The sequence below is a fragment of the Huiozyma naganishii genome, chromosome 1 (genome assembly GCF_000348985.1).
Source record: "Huiozyma naganishii CBS 8797 chromosome 1, complete genome".
Classification (NCBI taxonomy): Eukaryota; Fungi; Ascomycota; class Saccharomycetes; order Saccharomycetales; family Saccharomycetaceae; genus Huiozyma; species Huiozyma naganishii.
Genome location: NC_035922.1, coordinates 251,695 through 269,731, shown reverse-complemented (window position 1 = coordinate 269,731; position 18,037 = coordinate 251,695). Strand labels below are relative to the sequence as shown.

At 45.6% G+C, this 18,037-nt stretch overlaps 8 protein-coding genes and 1 non-coding gene across 9 annotated transcripts in view; 6 read left to right on the top strand and 3 right to left on the bottom strand.

Moving 5' to 3' along the window:
• Positions 1-8: 8 nt before the first annotated feature.
• KNAG0A02560 (uncharacterized protein) lies at positions 9-1,607 on the top strand (the record flags this gene model as incomplete). Its single annotated transcript, XM_022606830.1, has 1 exon — positions 9-1,607. One exon carries the CDS (start codon positions 9-11, stop codon positions 1,605-1,607), a length of 1,599 nt encoding a protein of 532 aa, XP_022462191.1.
• A 1,585-nt stretch (positions 1,608-3,192) lies between these two features.
• Positions 3,193-3,326, top strand: KNAG0Atrna1I. The gene is made up of 2 exons: positions 3,193-3,230; positions 3,290-3,326. It is a non-coding gene; the product is annotated as a tRNA-Ile (tRNA).
• A 1,346-nt stretch (positions 3,327-4,672) lies between these two features.
• On the top strand, positions 4,673-6,865 carry ECM22 (Ecm22p; the record flags this gene model as incomplete). The annotated part of the gene is made up of 1 exon (XM_022606819.1): positions 4,673-6,865. The coding sequence occupies one exon, from the start codon at positions 4,673-4,675 to the stop codon at positions 6,863-6,865; it is 2,193 nt and encodes a 730-aa protein (XP_022462190.1).
• A 676-nt stretch (positions 6,866-7,541) lies between these two features.
• On the bottom strand, positions 7,542-8,747 carry BUR2 (Bur2p; the record flags this gene model as incomplete). The annotated part of the gene is made up of 1 exon (XM_022606808.1): positions 7,542-8,747. One exon carries the CDS (start codon positions 8,745-8,747, stop codon positions 7,542-7,544), a length of 1,206 nt encoding a protein of 401 aa, XP_022462189.1.
• Positions 8,748-9,097: 350 nt separating this feature from the next.
• UCC1 (Ucc1p) lies at positions 9,098-10,000 on the bottom strand (the record flags this gene model as incomplete). The annotated part of the gene is made up of 1 exon (XM_022606797.1): positions 9,098-10,000. One exon carries the CDS (start codon positions 9,998-10,000, stop codon positions 9,098-9,100), a length of 903 nt encoding a protein of 300 aa, XP_022462188.1.
• Positions 10,001-10,787: 787 nt separating this feature from the next.
• On the top strand, positions 10,788-13,649 carry IFH1 (Ifh1p; the record flags this gene model as incomplete). The annotated part of the gene is made up of 1 exon (XM_022606786.1): positions 10,788-13,649. The coding sequence occupies one exon, from the start codon at positions 10,788-10,790 to the stop codon at positions 13,647-13,649; it is 2,862 nt and encodes a 953-aa protein (XP_022462187.1).
• Positions 13,650-13,937: 288 nt separating this feature from the next.
• On the top strand, positions 13,938-16,487 carry UTP13 (U3 snoRNA-associated protein UTP13; the record flags this gene model as incomplete). Its single annotated transcript, XM_022606774.1, has 1 exon — positions 13,938-16,487. The coding sequence occupies one exon, from the start codon at positions 13,938-13,940 to the stop codon at positions 16,485-16,487; it is 2,550 nt and encodes an 849-aa protein (XP_022462186.1).
• A 244-nt stretch (positions 16,488-16,731) lies between these two features.
• On the top strand, positions 16,732-17,349 carry RSA3 (Rsa3p; the record flags this gene model as incomplete). Its single annotated transcript, XM_022606763.1, has 1 exon — positions 16,732-17,349. The coding sequence occupies one exon, from the start codon at positions 16,732-16,734 to the stop codon at positions 17,347-17,349; it is 618 nt and encodes a 205-aa protein (XP_022462185.1).
• A 298-nt stretch (positions 17,350-17,647) lies between these two features.
• MSC3 (Msc3p) overlaps positions 17,648-18,037 on the bottom strand; it is a gene marked incomplete at both ends in the record, with an annotated part of 2,385 nt that continues 1,995 nt past the window's right edge. The window contains one exon of the mRNA XM_022606752.1: positions 17,648-18,037. This exon is cut by the window's right edge and continues 1,995 nt beyond it. Within this exon, the coding sequence (XP_022462184.1) occupies positions 17,648-18,037 (390 nt within the window).

The window sequence follows — 18,037 nt, the reverse complement described above, 5'->3', positions numbered from 1 at the left end:
TCTGCACTATGGACGTACTTGCCGATATATCGAGGTTCGAGGACCTTGATCGAAACTCCTATCTTCCGGAGAGAGATTTCGACTCCGAAGAAGCCCGTTTAGATATGAGCTCAGCTCCCCGCAGCATTGCTTTCCCTGGTGACAACATCAGGAGAAGGAGTAATACGACTTCTGTTGCTGGGGCTCCCTTGAAAGTGGATACCCCCCTTCTCAATAAGTATGCTACGATCACCGCATGTGATGACATAAACGACAGTACGATAGAGAGCTTTGAGAATGAAATGTTTGAAAATAGGAACTCTAGAAGGCCAAGAAGGCTGACACAGGATTCGATACAGTCCACTTTCAGGTTTCAGGCCTCTAATCATAGGAGCCAGATTTTCCCCATCACGGAAACCCCCCTGTCCACACGCCCAGTGTCCTTGCCGCTCTCCCGCAGTGTTCCAGCGGCCCATTTCCCATTGCATTCTTTGACCACTAGTACCACAACCAGTGTATCCAGCTCAGAGCTGGATTCCATTGATACTAAAAGACCGCAGGGCGGTTCACTGGATTTGGGCCAGAGGATCGATGAGGGGAACGTTAATTTCAATATTGTGAGAAACATGCTGAATGGCATTAGGTCATCTTGCGCGTCTGTTTCTGAGAGTCTTGACTTTGATCGGTCCGATAAATATATATTTGACTACGATGACAGGATGATACAAACTACAGGGCAGGACTACGCCTTCAAATTCAAGGATTACTGTGGTGGTGTTTTCAAAAATCTTCGACGTATGCTGAATATTAATGATAATGAGTATCTGGACTCTTTGACGTCAGAATACGTGCTCAAAGAATTGAACTCGCCTGGCAAAAGTGGTCGTTTTTTACTTTCCAGAGACTACAAATACATCATAAAAACGATACACCATGGAGAGCATCTGCAACTGCGCAGGACATTACGACAATATTACAATTATATGAAGGAAAACCCAAACAGTCTGCTATGTCAATTTTACGGCCTTTATAGAGTAAAATTGCCAAGGACTTTTCAAAACAGAATTAGCAATAGAAAAGTTTACTTCATAGTGATGAACAACCTCCTTCCACCGTCTGTTAACATCGACGTTACTTTTGATTTAAAGGGCTCTCTATGGGGCAGGTACACCGAATCACAGGGCCAGGAGGAACAGCGCGACAGACAATTGATCATGAAGGATATCAATTGGATAGAACTTCACGAAAAACTGAACTTTAACTCTACCGGGCAGAAAAATCAATTCTTGAGCCAACTACTGAGGGATGTTAAATTGTTAGCAGAGCTAAATACAATGGACTACTCTTTACTTGTGGGGTTCCACTACATTGAAAATAACCCAGAAAACGATGAGCCCGGCTCCACCAAGCCAGTACCCCGTAGCCCACAAGAAAACGCGTTTCATGGTGATAAGGTCGTTTATTACGTTGGGATCATTGACTGTTTAACGAATTACTCGTTGAGAAAACGGTTGGAAACTGTTTGGAGATCGTTGAACCATAATCTCGATGAAGTGAGCGCTATACCACCTGAGAAGTATGCCACAAGGTTCTACGACTTTATCTCGATGTCTGTAGAAACAGAGTAGCTACAATGATTAGGGGACCATTTTCTGGTTCCATAGAAAACAACCCGAGTAAACCATACGAAAAACAAAGACCTCACGGAGCATTACATGTGGGCGTCTGAGCCTACTGTGTTCAGCACATTTGCTTGTTCCGTATTGTTCAATACTGTGGATGTGCTTAATTTAAACTTGTTCGCACAAAGTAGGTTTTATTCTCAAAACTAAATATTCAAGCTCTCAGTTATTGAAGAAGTTCTAGTGTTTCCAGCACCAGCATGGTCTTTGATTTAAGTACCCAACTATATTCTTAAAATCAATTGTCTTTTTTGCATTTTCCAAATCTCTCCAGAATACTAAATTTATATTTTTAAACTGGTACTAGATTTTGATAATGAACAATGTTGTTCGTGTCAATAAACAACAATAATACTGTAAAAACTAAAGTTTCGCTATATCAAATGTGATCGAAGCTCTCGAAGGATCTTAGCTTGTTGTTGATTGTTCCTCTGGACCAAGACATCTCAGGATGTAGTTGTTTAACCTGTATTATAGGAATTCTTGCCCTCACCGTAGTGAGAAAGAAACCTCTAAATAAAATATAAAATTAAATATTAATCTTGCTAAAATTCTTCGAGAGAAACGAGCTATATCGTGTGCTTTTATATGGTTAATTCTGAGATGAATAAACCACTTCGTCCACGATGCAAAACTTTTCCTATTCGGCTATTCCTAACCAAAGAGGAAATGTTTTGGCTTGTGTTAGCTTTCATTTTACGCGTTACTACCGAATCTGGGTAAAAACGCGTGAATGACAGCTGGCGAGACCACTACCTCAATTGTAGCGTCTCTAATTTTACTTCTTACCGCATTTCTGTATTCATCTGCGGAATTCCAACACTAGTCAACTATTGTTAAAAACCGGATGAAAGGTCCAAATGGGGTACATACATGCTTGTAAAGGAGTAACATTTGCACCGAAGAACAGTGGTTTAAAATGGAATGTCCAAATATGGAAATATAAGATATTGTATTCTTCCCTATGAATTACTTATCTATCAAGTGTTGTTCCTTTTATTTTCTAATCTAGAATATAACTTCTTCCCACCTCCATTTCAAATCTGGCAAGGTCTTGCCCTTTTTATACTTTTTATTTTTGGATGGCTCGTAGGATTCTCCAGAAGGTTCTCTCTCTTTCCTGATTTCCTCGCTTTCACTTTTGCATTACTACTGTGTCCTTATCCTTTTCTTACTAATGTGTCTTTATCCTTTTGTTTCCTATCGGTCTCTATTATTTTGGTGACCAACATCTTATTGAGGTGCAGTCACATTTTGGGTGCTTATGTTTGTTTCGAGGCGCACAGCCATGGTAAACTTATTCGAAAGGTGTAGCAACCTTTCGACGTGCTAATCTTTATCTCGAAGCGTTCAGCCACGGTAAACTTATTAAGGTAAGGTTACCTTCTCCTAGTCTGCCCTCGGTCGAGCTCTCTAGTTAATGTTCATAATGCTTCGTGACCCCATATCCTGCGTCCAGGACATAGGACCGCATTTCCAAGTAACGTCTGTCCTATTTCTGAATCTGATAAATTCCATAAATTTTGAAAATGCTCGTGTAGCTCAGTGGCTAGAGCTTCGTGCTTATAGATGTTTTCCAAAGTGTCAACTTTCTGTGTCCAAGGTTTTTAAATGCAAACCTTCAGAGCAACGCGACCGTCGTGGGTTCAATCCCCACCTCGAGCACTTTCCATTTTTTTTTGCCTTTTGTGGAGCCGCTTACAAGGACATGCGCCGGACTACTACTTACTCAGCTCTATAAAGTACAGTGAACCTACAACAACTTCTCGCCGGCATTAGCAAAGATTCGATTCTGACCGGGGCAAGACTGAAGAGTTTCCAAAAAAATATTCACACAATAATACTAGAAGAAGTACATGGGGATCGAAACTTGCAGTGCAATCGCCTAACTCAAACACCAGTACCGCAAAGGGTAATAATGATAAACTGGAGTACTCAGCCACGAAGCTTGCAAGACGGGGCAGAGTATAGATGATATCTACTAAAATACATGCCTTATATCCACGTACAATCAATGCTTCGCTCTCTCTCTGAAGAATAAACGGAATACAAGGAAACCCGCTTTCATCTGTGAACCCCAATTGTGCCGACATACCCTGCGGTTATTGTCTCGAAAGTGGGGGGGGAGGAGATACTACGACCGCAATCACAACCGCAACTGCAACCAGACATTTCGCGTGTTCCTTCGGCCTAAAGCGGCTGAATAGTAGCTTCCTACACAAACTGGGCGTACTGGTGGCGTCCTCGGCATTACATATCCGCCAGACGGAACGGAGGCGGCTACCCGGCACCGTGTGCTCACGTGCCCACCCCCGGAATAATTGTGGATTTTTTCCGGGTCCCTTTTTTTCTTTATTTATCCGGGTTTGCAAAATCTGCTCGTTTAGAGGTCATTTTTGCTCACAAAATAAGTTCCCACAGGCACGCCACTCAGCTCCCGGAACCGCTCGTTTAGAGCCGCTGGAAAGGGAAAAAGGGGAGGCCCCACCAACAAAACTGCTCGTTTAGCGGCAAGTGTCCGCTGCGTCTTCTGTTCCCGATGCGCTGCGGCAATACACTGCGAGACCCAAAGGACAATAGCACTCGCTGTTCCTTATACGAGCTACAGGCAATATTTCTTAAACGAGCTCACGGGTTGCCTGGGGGACTCGAGAGCTGTGCACGTAATACTCTCGGCAGGACCAGCTTGAGGTTGTCACTCATTGAAGAAACCAACAAATATTCGGAGGGGCCGACGACGACTTTGCCGGTCACAGAACCGCTTTGTTGAACAGGGCTTAGCGTTTACTAACATGGTAATTAGAAAGCAGGTAGGACACACACACCCCCGTACTATATATATATATATAGCGGATTTTCGTCATCGTGCGACCGGATACCGCTTCACCAAAAAAGTAACAACAAAGAGTAACTATAAGTGGTTTCTGCTCACACACGGAATAATTAATATACAACTGTCATAAGAGTTTACGCGTTCCGTTTCGAAAGAAGAGAGGAAAATCAAAATAGTCATGATGTTTGATTCCGCTGAGTTAGTCGATGAGCACGGTAAGAGGGTCTCCAAGAATTCTACTGGGAAAAGGAAGTTTCACAATAAATCGAAGAACGGTTGCGACAATTGTAAAAGACGGCGGGTGAAATGTGACGAGGGTAAACCGTTCTGTCAGAAATGTGCTAACATGAGGCTGGAGTGCGTGTTTACACCGCCGCAACCAAGGAGGAAAAAATCCAAAGTGTCCAATACATTGAAAAGAGATTGTGAACCATCAGTCGCTGCTACTACTGCTACTACCACCATTAAAGTCCACGATTCAGAAAGTCTTGAAAATGAACCTCCAGAAATGGCTGCGCAGACACCTAAACCTGATATTGCAGCTGCAGAAAACAAAATAGCGGATAACTTAAGAAGGTTACAGCAGTACCAACAACTTCAACAGCTGCAACAGCAACACGCACAATTGTTCTCACAGATCAACTCCTCTTTGGGCAACAACCCTGCTACGACGGCAGGCATCTCTCAACATTTTTTCAGTTTACTCGGGAACCCTCAGAGTTCGACCCTGAATTCGACACCTGCTTCAGGGACGGTAAACAGCACGGAGAACTTTTTGCTACCGCCTTCGTTCACAAACACGCCGTCTGGTTTCACAAGCATGGGATCGACGGATTCAGCTAACACAGCCCCACTGCCAACGAGCAACAGCAATTTGCAAACCTTAGGGATGAACACATCAAATGGCATGAGCAATATGGCTTCTCCCACGAAACTACCAAGCTTTAACGCTTCAAATAACACCGCATTCAATTCGAACAAATTCAATCTTAAATCTTTGAACTTGATACCGAACTTGCTTAGCTCCAATATGAGTTCGCTAGCCGCTGGCCTGAATATGCCTCTAGATTTACAGGATATCTTGGGCGGGATGAGGGGCATGGTACCGAATGGCGCTTCACTCCCCAATGGGAAGAGCAGCAGATCAGCGAAGGCAAACAGCGCAGAGGAGGCTCTTGCAAATATGCAACAACAGCAAGAGGAAAGGGTGAAGAATAGCGAGAAAAATGCTCTAGCTCACGATTCGGACAAGTTTATGATCCCAATGATGAAAAGTGAACTCGATGCTGCTGCTGACGACACGAGTTCACAACAGACGCCGACGCATAATGCTTCCGGTGTCAACAGCTCGATATCAGAAAGTCCACTTGGATCTGCATCCACAACCAGCACTACAAACGAAACTATCCCGAGACTGGTGGAACTGTCCAGCCAAGCTAAGATAAACTTGATAGATCTAAAGCTGTTCCATCATTACTGCTCAGTCGTATGGCCGACTATCATAGAGGCAGGTATCTCAGGGCCAGACGTCTGGAAAACATACATTCCAGAATTGGCATTTGATTACCCATTTTTAATGCACACAATACTAGCATTTGCGGCCACGCACTTGTCGAGGACTGAGCCGGGACTAGAGAGCTACGTGTCCTCCCATCGTCTTGAGGCCTTGAAACTCCTTAGGGAGGCGGTTCTGGAAATATCTGACGAAAACACAGACGCATTGGTTGCTTCTTCGTTGATCCTGATCATGGATTCTTTGGCGAATGCCTCTAACACTGGACCAGATTCGGCGACGACGAGTCCCGGAGACGTCAACGCTTCTGCTTGGATATTTCACGTCAAAGGTGCTGTTACGATTCTAACCGCGGTATGGCCACTACCAGAAACATCCAGATTTTCCAATCTGATATCCCTTGATTTGAGTGATCTTAGCAATGTGTTGAGCCAGGAAAACCGCACAGTCTCTGAATTAGTATGCTTCGATGAAAGCATATCAGATTTATACCCTGTTGAAATTGACTCACCTTACCTGATTACATTGGCATACTTGGATCAATTGCACCGCGAGAAGAATCAGCTCGATTTCTTACTAAGAATATTTGCGTTCCCTGCCTTATTGGACCGAACCTTCTTGGCCTTGCTCATGACCGGCGACTTGGGAGCAATGAGGATCATGAGATCGTACTATAAGATGCTAATGGGATTCACTACAGAGGTCAAGGATAAAGTATGGTTTTTAGAGGGCGTATCGCAAGTGTTGCCTCAAGACGTAGATGAATACAGCGGCGGCGGCGGCATGCATATGATGCTAGATTTCCTCGGCGGCGGATTACCTTCAATGACAACAACTAATCTCTCCGAGTTCATGTAATTTAAGTATTCCTTTAATGATAACATTTCCCCCATGACTTTTGTGCCTCTAGGCTCTGCTAGCAGTGGTTTCTCTATTGGCTCCCTCCCAATGCTACCGGAATAATCTCCATGCTTTATGAAGGTCATTATTGCTACTTGTTGATTCCGTGAGCAAAAGTATATACAAGACTCTAGTGTACTGTTGTGACTGATACAATCACCATCTTCGAAATTGTGTGCCAGTGCATACAATATCTTTGAAAAAATACCTCAACCGCCCACGAATCTTATCCAGTTTTCGCTCCATCCTTTTTCGACAACCGTACCAAAAAGTACCATTACAAATTTATCCTTGTAATAGCTATCTATGTTTTTTTTATGTCATGAGTAGACAGTTTTGATAAATGTATGCTACAACTTTTCCCCATAAAATGCCTTATAATCCGGAGAGGCTTAGTGTGCAATGTTTACCTAATGGAAGGAGTCCCACCCCCCCGTAAAACTTAATTAACATCGTCCGTTGCTACTGCAAATCAATGACTGGACTGTTCCACTGGACATTGGAAGCAAAGAGGAAACATCTCGGAAAATATTTTATATAATTAAATAGACGGTTGTGCCACCAATACCGTTCATTTCTAGCTTCTTCTATGCTCGCTACTCTTTCGTTCATTTCTACAACCGCGAGGTTAGCCCTATATCTTAGCCCTCTTCTGCGGTGGCTCGCTCGTACCCGAGGGCGATGTTTTCCCAGACTCTCTAGAACTGGATCTCTTCTTGCTCTCCTCTATTATCCTGTCCTTAAGTTCCCTGACTCTTAGTTCTGTGTGGTCGAGAAGCTGCTCTTGAACCTTGCCCGACCGTATGCTGTTGTAATATTTATAGTTAAATTCTTCCTTCTCCTTCTCCTCCGTGTCCACCTCTGGTGCTGTTTCCTCAATGATTGCTGCAATTTCATCTTTGCCAATCAGGAGCTTATTCCCCTTGTTGCTTTTCAAATCAAAGAAATTCTCCTCCAAAACCCTGTAATCGGTGAAGTAATTTTGAAAGTCTTCTGCTTTGACATGCACATCAAATCTGTCTAGGAAAAAGTTCTTCGGATATCGGAAATCTTTGTCCACCATTTGTTTGTACTGTAACCCGCAATAAATCAGGGACAAGATCACAAAAGTGGGCCCATCAAACAGCAGAGACACCGGCTGGGTTATCGCCTGGACAATGAACGACCTGGACTCCTGTAGAATTTTGGGGAAGCAAGCTTTGAAGTCATCTGGCAGATCGTAATCTCTGTTGAAACGATAGAATCCGCTGAACATCTCCTCTATTATCCCCTTAGGGTTCTCGATGTTCAAGTCAAACCCAAAGGAGCAGACCACTCTCTTCTCGTATTCAACGACTTTATCCCTCACCTCCCATTTCAATTTGTCCATGTTATATTTGGCCTTCAAGTGAGGTAGCACTTGGAACATAAAATCTGCAGTGGCCTTGACGTAGGCCTCAAGTGGTCTATTATTTTCAGTTGCCTTACAGGCAGTAACCAATATAGCCTGGGATATGTTCAAACAAGTCATGAGGTTGGGGGGGAGCCCGTATATGTACCAAAACCTGAAAAGCAGAATGCTCGATGCCGTGTAGGTATGGTCAAACAGAGTCAATGTCTTCTTCAAACTGTAAAAATACATCAGACATTTTTCCATCAGTTTTTTCATCTCTCCACTGTCCGGGCTTGCATTCAACTTGTCTATAATCTCCTTGCAAGTGAAAGTCCATTGGTTCTCGGGCAGTCTGATAATATCGGGCCAAAACAACCGGGCATTGAAGTTCTGCTTCGCTTTTTCCGGGACCGTGCTTTGTGACGGTTTCGGGGAATTCATCAACAGCTCAGCGTGTTTCAAACTCATCTTCCAACCCTCACAGGGTAGTTCTTCATTAACCTAGAAGCCTCCCATTGGGGGACCCTCTCACTTTAACGTTTTGAGAGTGAATTTTTGCAAAGTGACACAGAGTCTTAAAGCCGGGTGACAGTGTGATCACTCAGCGGGTCTGCATAGTGTTATAGACTGTTAGAAACTACCACTGAATGTTCGCTCCCCCGCCCCATTTGCATACTGTATCTATATGACGAGTCGCGGCAATCGCATGTCGTGGAAGTACGGTTTCCGTTCCTTCGAATGCTGCGTTGGATACTTGTAAAAAAACACTGGGATGATGAGTAAGTCTGCGTCCAGCGGTTCCATATCCGGGGGTCCCGTTAGCGGCCCCCCAGCAGAGCCTGTGTCCCATCCGGTGTGTCCGCTACCTGTTTAGTTAACTCCGCGAGCTCTTGTCCGATGTTGGATTCCCACCAGTTGAAAATGTACCGTTCCTGTTCCAGCGAGATCTTGAAGAACAACCACGGTTTGAACTGCGGGTACGGGTTGAAATTGAACCCGAGTAACTTCAATTTCCCGTCGTGCACTGGGGCTGTATCCTCGTACCCAAAGTACGACTTAATTTTCAAGGGGACGTGTGATCCTGATGCGGTTCTCATAAACGTTTTGGGCAGGTTGCCCAGTTTGATGCAGTAGATACCTGGGTCCCTGATCCAGTCATCCAAGTATCCCGCGAAGAAGAACACCTCTGTTGAGTTTGTGCTCTTCGAGTACACTTCTGTGACGATCTTGGTCATTAGCTTGACGTACCGGACGTCCTCTAAGTAGATCCACACGTTTAGCGGCATGCATTTCTCCTCCTCCCTAGGCACAACAAACGAGGAATCCAGTAAGAGCTCGTTGGAAACCATAAAGGGCCCCACTGTGTTGTACAGTGGAGCCGGTTTAGTTAGAACGTTGAATAGGATCTCCCACGAATCACAGATGTACTCTGGGAATCTTGTGTCAGCGCCAGCGCCAGCGCCAGCACCTACCACTCCGCGGTATAGTAGCAGCCGCGACTCCCTCCGCACCGGGTCCAGCCATCGAACGTACCCAGCCAACAACTCGACCATCCTCGCACTCTGCCACAGCGGGTGACTGAGAGGGAAGATATGCAGCACTCTGTGCCTGAATGCCTCGTTTCTTAGCAAGCAGAGCCGTTTGCAAATCACACGAACCCCAGTAGACCCATCACAAAATTCAAGACACCGCAACAGCACCTCGTCGGGTAAACAATCCATCCTGACTCACCCGTGTAGTGTCTCTCTGGGGCCCCTGTCATCGAGAACTCCGATGTGCGTCTGTACTGCCCCTCTCTATTAAATATGGGGAAATAATAAAAAAGAAGTGTCACAAAAGAACAAAAAAACATGCAAAATGGAGCAATTAATTACAATGGCACCGGCAACCCATGTCCCACTACACCTCTAGCATAACGTACTTCTGTTAGCCGACACCTTCTGGACAGGCAGCGTTGCACCCCGTCTCCCAGGAAAAAAAAGACAGACTACTCACACCCAGACTAAACCAAGCATAGAGTTCCCGCACCCAAAATGAACCAACTAGCATACCAAACCCACAGGGCACGGCACGACGACCTCAACCCACCCTGTACTACCACCAGACACGCCTGTCACGCCTGTCACGCCTGTCACACCGCCCGCCCCACATCCCAAAAGGGAAATATCGCGTTTTACGGCCGATGCCTCAAATTTTCGGTTTTTTTTTTGTGAAAATTTTTCAATTTCGAAAACCGCCAAAAAATCATCTGCCAAAAAGAAGGCCATCGGATAACTGGTACTCGACAAGGAAGACATTCACCCCCCCACGCCTTCCAGAGTGCAGATTTGGCTGCTGCTTTCTTTGATTTGGGTGGTATTGAGGGAAGGTTTGATAACGGGGACCGATTGAGTGCTGGTTTTTGGGATATATACTCGGGAGATCCGTTTAATTTCTTGTGCATTTGTCTCTTCCTTTATATCGAACTGTGGCTCCAATTGCAAGTTTGAGGAGTAAGCGCAAGGAAGTATGGCTGGGAAGAAAGTGCCCGTTGGCGGTGCGTATATGCCCGGGCGATCCAGTGGGAAAAGTATCAGTTCGTTCGCGAACAGGGCGGCGGCGACGGCAGCGTCGGCGGAGAATAAGAGACCCAGGCGGTTTAGTCTCATATACAGCTCGGATTCGTCGTTGAGTGATATTGACGCGGACGAGAAGAAGGGCAAGAGCATGTCGAATAACTCCAAGGGTAAGAAGAGTAAACTTATAGCGGAGGGTAACGAAGATGGCACGGAATCCTCCGATTACGGTATAGCTGACTCCAGCAATTCAGAGGATGATGACGACGATGAGGATGACGATTCCGAGGAGACAAGCTCGGACGATGATAATATTGATTTTGTGAAACTGACTGCGCAGAGAAAGAAAAGGGTGATGAAGGCTCTCAATGCAATCAAGAGAGGTAAAAAACCGGCTACGAAACATAGCCCTGCTGATCGTACGACGACACAATCCGCAGACACGGTAACTCCTCCAGTGCAGGGGCAGAGTTCTACTGGACCCCGTCTACCTTCTGTGCAACCACCACAGCAGGAAGAGGATATTGGCGAAGAGGTAACAAATGCCGCTGGGAAGGATACTCCAACAAACGAATTGACGTCGCTCAACAGTAATGTTGATCAATTGCACGTCCCGAAATTCCCTGACTCAGAGGAATCCGATTACGATATCGACCAGGAGACATATTTCAATATCATCAATGATAACGACGACACAGCAGGCGAGATAGATACAGGAGGGGAGACGAATGAGGACGAACTCCCGATCTTGCAGCAGGAGGAACAAAATATTGTGCAGGAGTTGCAGAACGACGATTCGTTGTCCTTCGACGGTAGCATACACGAGGAGGGGGCCGACCCTGTCGATTTGGAAAACCAACTGCTCAACATAACGGGGAACAACAACGACGACGATTACGATGAGGACGACGAGGATGACGATATGATGTCCGATTTCGACCTCCCCTTCTACGAAGACCCCAAATTCTCAAACTTGCATTACAATTACACAGACGAAAATAACAACAACGGAGAACACAAACTGAGTCTGAGCACATCGCTGCCGTTGATCTTGAACGAAAAGAAACAGTCTCGCACACAAAAACTGGAGGCAAAGAGGAGAGAGTTAAAGGAGAGACTCAAATCCAGAAAATTATTGAAGGAAAAAGTGAAGAGTAGCACGAATAAGACGGACGGCATTGATGGCGATGAATACATGTTTGGTGTCTTCTTTCAAAGCGACATGGAGAGCCCTAGTGACAGTAAGTACGAGGACGGAAGCGACAAGAGGCCCACGCTCAGGAAACAAAACAATACCACGGGCTCGCTTCGAAACCTCAACGGATCCGCGTTGATCGACACATCGGATGAAGAATACGACAACATCCTGATGGATATTGCTCATATGCCATCGGATGAAAGCGACGAGGAACACAGTACCGGTAAAAAAATTAAATTAGAGGACGAACTGGGCGCATCCGATATAGATATCGACGACGACGACAGCAGTGTCACAAACGTCTTTATTGATATCGATGACCTAGATCCAGACTCGTTCTACTTCCAGTACGATGACATTTCTTCATCAAGTGCCTACGAAAATGGAAGCTCTGCTGACGAATACAAAGATGAAATGAGAGATACTGTCGTGTTTGCCGCGGACGAGTCGACGGACGAAGATGATAACCTACCACCACCAGACTCTAGAAACAACAACATTGGAACAAAGGCGAAGGAAATCGTAAGTGCCAATGTTGTGGGTTTGAAACCACCGAAATTGGGGACCTGGGAAACGGACAACAAACCATTCAGTATTATAGACGGTCTGTCTACAAAATCATTGCATTCATTGATTCAAGAGCACCAACAGTTACATGACCAAACGCAGAGAGGCCAAACCACGCCAAATTCACAAGATTCTAATTCTATTGGCAACGGCGAGGAAATGTCTTTGAACGAGCTACTGAATATGAGCGAGCTAGATGATGATGAGGGCGAAAACTCTACTCCGTACCAATCAGCATTGATAGCAGACTGGTACAACAAGCCCAAAGTTCCACTTTCTGCATTCAGAAATAAAGGTGTAAGCTACGCTGATGATAGCGAATACATTTTACCATCGATCTCAACGCGGAAGGTCCCCATAGGTTACGTTGGTGTTGAAAAAACCAGGCGGAAGATCTCCAAGATGAAGGAGATGCAGAGGCAGAGGAACGAGCAGAAGAGGAAGTTGAAGAAAAAGAGGAAACTGCTAAAACTGAAAAGGGAAAGGGCACGTATGGAAAAGGAAAAGGCGTTGCTAGGCGAGGTATCCCAGAACGATGCTCATTTGCTCAACAGTAACTCCGAACTGGCCGCAATCTCCGTTCCCGGAAGCAGCAACGAAAATACAGAAGGGTCGGTCCCATCCAATGGGGTCGACGATGCAGCTGCTACGGCTACCACTGCGAAAAGAGACTCTGTCCAGGGTGTTGGTATCGCGGAGATCACTGAACTGTTGAATAAAGACCACAGCGGTCTCTTGACCAGCCACGCTGACACTTTAAGTTTTGGTGACGGGCTCATGGTCCCTGCAGATGAAGATGCCATTATAGATGACGCCGATGCGGACATCTTAGCCTCGCTCACTGCGCCTGTCGACTTCGACGATCTCAACTCCAAGTCTTCAACATTGTGGAAACAACGGAGACATTCCATAGTGGAAGCTGCAAGTGAGAACATGAGATTTACCAAGAACGGCCTCTTCAGCGAATCAGCACTTGCCGACATCGAGGGGATTATTGGTGCGTCCGGTTCTACTTCAGGTACTTTCGAATTCAACGAAGTCCTGCAATGATCTGCCAAACCTGACGCATATTCAATCATCCAACAAACTCGCTGCAATCCGCCTAAGAACCGCCATAGGCATCCAACCAGCATTAGCATTTTTAAATTCCAAACTCGACCAAAACAAAACAAACAAGCGGAAAAGACTTTACAGTAGTGCACACTACGATCGAGGCAATCCATTATATAACAACGAAAGTAGATACTGAACTCAAATACCAACCATAAAAGTTTCACTATTCTTATTATACGCATCGTTCGCCGCCCAAAACGTGGAAAATGACATAAAATCGAAGACATGAAATTTTTCATAAAGAAAGTGCATCTCATCGCAGCTCATCGCATCGCACCAACTCACCGAAGAGGTCTACAAGAAGCAGCGCGAGAAATGGATCTGAAGACTAGCTATGCCAATTTGGAACTGGCCCCAATCTATGGAGGCAGCAGTGCTGTAGCGACCATATCGGAAGATGGCTCCATTCTTGCTACACCGCTGTTAGATGAGATTAACGTTATTCAATTGCATCCAACAAGGCAGAAGCTGCAAACGATCTCGAACGAAGACGAGCAAGAAATCACCGCATTGAAATTGACCGCAGATGGTAAATACCTGTGTTTTACGTCCCAGGCACAACTTCTGAAGATTGTGGAGGTTGCAACGGGAAAAGTGATGAGATCAATGAAGATTTCCTCACCTTCGTACATCATGGATTCGGAGGCCACGTCTACATTGGTGGCTGTTGGTGGGACAGATGGTAGTATTATTGTTGTTGATATTGAGAACGGGTACGTCACGCATTCCTTCAAGGGTCATGGTGGGACCATTTCCTGCTTAAAGTTTTTCGGTGAAGCGAACAGCAACGTTTGGTTGCTTGCATCTGGTGACACCAACGGTATGATCAAAGTTTGGAATCTGGTAACGAGAAAGTGCACCCATACCGTCCAGGAACATACATCTGCAGTGAGAGGTATCGATATCCGTTCTATTTCTGACGACACCAAGTCCATGCAATTACAAATGATTTCTGGTGGGAGAGACGATGTCGTTAACTACTGGGAACTGGATAACAAGAAGAAGTGCAAGCTGCTTCAGACGATACCCGCTCATCAACAAGTAGAGCAGTGTGGGTTTATAGCGAGTCCGGGGCATAAAAACCTCATTTACACATCAGGCGGGGATGCTATCATGCAGTTTATATCCTTAGAAAAGGGCAGCATTGTCAAGAAGAGCAAAAAACCTATTGAAGAGCTTTTCATCATTGGTGTTCTCCCAATTTCTCAGGGGGAAAAACTGATTTCTGTGATGTCCGATCAATCACTGCATTATCTAGATGTCGAGTCCAATCTCAAAGCCACCAACGAAGAAGAGCTTACTTACGAGTCTGCGCTTGCCGGTAATCACGGCACTATTGCCGACATGGTATTTGTTGGTCCAAAATTCCAACATTTGGCCTTGGCAACGAATTCCCCTACGCTACGGATTATACCTACACCTCTTGACGACTCAACAGTGGATACCAACAATCTGTTACCAATTGATGTGGACATGTACGAGGGGCACGAAGATTTGCTGAATGCTGTGGATGCTACTGAAGATGGCCTGTGGCTTGCCACAGCTTCAAAGGATAAGACCGCTATTGTTTGGAGATATGACGACGAAACGGCTAAATTTAAGCCTTACGCAAAATTCATTGGCCATTCCTCCTCTGTGACTGCCGTCGGTCTTCCGAATGTCATGCTGAGACATTGGCCAGAGTTCTTACTCACCGCTTCCAACGATTTGACTATCAAGAAATGGAATATTCCTAAGCCTAGCGACAAAATGGAGGGAATCCACTTAATCAAGGGTTCCGAATACACACGCCGTGCACACGAAAAGGATATCAACGCTCTTTCAGTCTCTCCAAACGATTCTGTTTTCGCTACTGCGTCGTATGATAAAACAAGCAAAATATGGGATCTTGAAACGGGGGAGTTGACTGCGACTCTAGCTAACCACAAGCGTGGTTTGTGGGATGTATCCTTCTGTCAGTATGACAAACTGCTTGCGACATGTTCCGGTGACAAGACAATCAAGATATGGTCGCTGGATACTTTTTCAGTCGTGAGAACTTTAGAAGGTCACACAAATGCTGTGCAGAGGTGCCACTTCATAAACAAACAAACGCAACTAGTTAGCAGTGGTGCAGATGGGTTAATAAAGATTTGGGACTGTTCTTCAGGGGAATGTGTCAAGACATTAGACGGACACGCCAACAGGATATGGGCTTTGACAATACAGCGGGACGGTGAACTGATCGCCAGCGCAGATGCCGACGGGGTGTTCCAGTTCTGGACCGATTGCTCCGAGCAGCAGCGCGAGCAGGATTTGGAGAGAGAGAAGGAACTTGTGGAACAGGAGCAGTCGTTGCAAAACTATTTGGCTAACGAGGACTGGGCCAATGCTTTCCTACTAGCCATTACGCTTGATCACCCCATGAGACTGTTCAACGTGTTGCGTCAGTCCCTGCACTACTCTCCCGAAAGTGAGAAGCGCGACGAGACGGTTATCTTCAATAAAGAGCTAGACCATGTCATATCCACGCTGACCAGTGATCAGTTGGTGCTTCTGATGAAGAGGTGTAGGGACTGGAATACGAACGCAAAGACGCATACTGTGGCGCAATGTGCGATTCGTTGTATTCTACTTAAGCACAATATTGCCGAGTTAAGCGAGATACCTGGGATGATTAAGATCATAGACGGTATCGTCCCCTACACACAAAGGCATTTTGCGCGTGTGGACAACCTCGTCGAGCAGAGTTTTATTTTAGATTATGCACTTGTAGAGATGGACAAGCTATTCTAAACAGCATAGCCTTATAGCATATGTACAAATAACGCACGGGACCACCTGTATACTATCCATTCGTCCACGTTCACTCGATGAGCCGTTTCTTGCCCCGTTTTGTGACATTGTTTCTGAAAATTTTTACTTTGCATAAAATGCGATGAGCTTCACACATTGCAATTAAAGAAGCAAAAGAAGAAGGTTTAGCTTCTTCTAGTCTCCGCCTCGTCTTCCGACATCACTCTAAAAGCCGTAAAGTATCATGTCGCAGGGTGATATTGATGTGGTGAAGAAGAGCAATTCTAAGAAGTCTCGTAGAAGAAAGAAGAGAAGAACTGCAGACGTTTCGGACTCCTCATCCTCTGATTCGTCCGACCAGGAGGTTCTAGATCAACCCACAGAGGAAGCAACGACAGATGCTCCGATTCAGGTATCTGACGTTGAATTGTCAGACGATGACATGGGGGAGAACGCCCAGAAGGCTGCAACGGAGATGCATGACGAGACGAACATGAGGGAGAAGCTAAGCGGTATACCGTTCACGACGACCGAACTCTCGGTAAAGACACAGTATACGAACCGAAGTGGAGCGGCAAACCCAGAACTAAATCTGAACAAGATCAAGGACACAATTGCGCATGCGAACGAGACGCTGGATGCACAATTGGGGCTACACAATGGGTCGAAGGGCAGTCTGGACACCGAATTGAAGAACAAATACTTGGAGCTCCTGTTCGAGAACTACGGTGACGATATAAACGGTTTGAAGGACGCACCTGATTTTACGAACAAATCCTTGGTGCTCTTGGCGAACGTTTTGAAGGACGGGTCGAAAATGTTCGACGTTGACACTTTGAAGACCATTGTTGGGTCCAAATAGCCCATACAAGTAACTACCACCCAAGTGTGCATGTAATATATAGTATACGTACGTGTATGTACCTAAAGGTACAATATTTTTGAATGAAGAATAGATTAGGATAACAAACAAACACTAAATATTATTAAACAGAGAGGATATTATTGATTAAGACGTAAAGACGAAAGCGAATTAAAAAAAGACCAAGTGAGTGTGAACTCTAACAAATTGGTTTCAAATATCTTGTGAAGATGAGGAAAAAAACAAAGCCGAAGGAGATGTAGAGGTGAGAGTCTGTCCACCCCCCAAATTACCAGCATTAGCTGGTCTGTTTGGACCGTTTGAACAATTTTGTGAAAAAATTCGACTTCACCTTCTTCTCAGCGGTCTTCCCTGACGTAGCAGTAGCCTGTTTCTTGATTTCTGTCCCAGTAACGACGTTGAAGGGCGCTTCTGGGAGCTCGTCCGCAGCTGCTGTAGGACCGCCAAGGGTGTGGTTCACGTCGCTTTGACTGCTGGACCCCTTGCTGTTCTTCTTAGGCTTGCTGAAGATACTGGAGGAGGCCGGCGTCGCCTGCACCAACGACGATCTGCCCTCGCTCTTGCGTCTGGTGAAGGAGGTTGCACTTGCTGCGTCTGTTTCCGAGGGTAGATCTGCAAAGACGGGGTGTCCTAGCGGCTGCTCCACGGGCAGAGTCGTCGTCGCTCC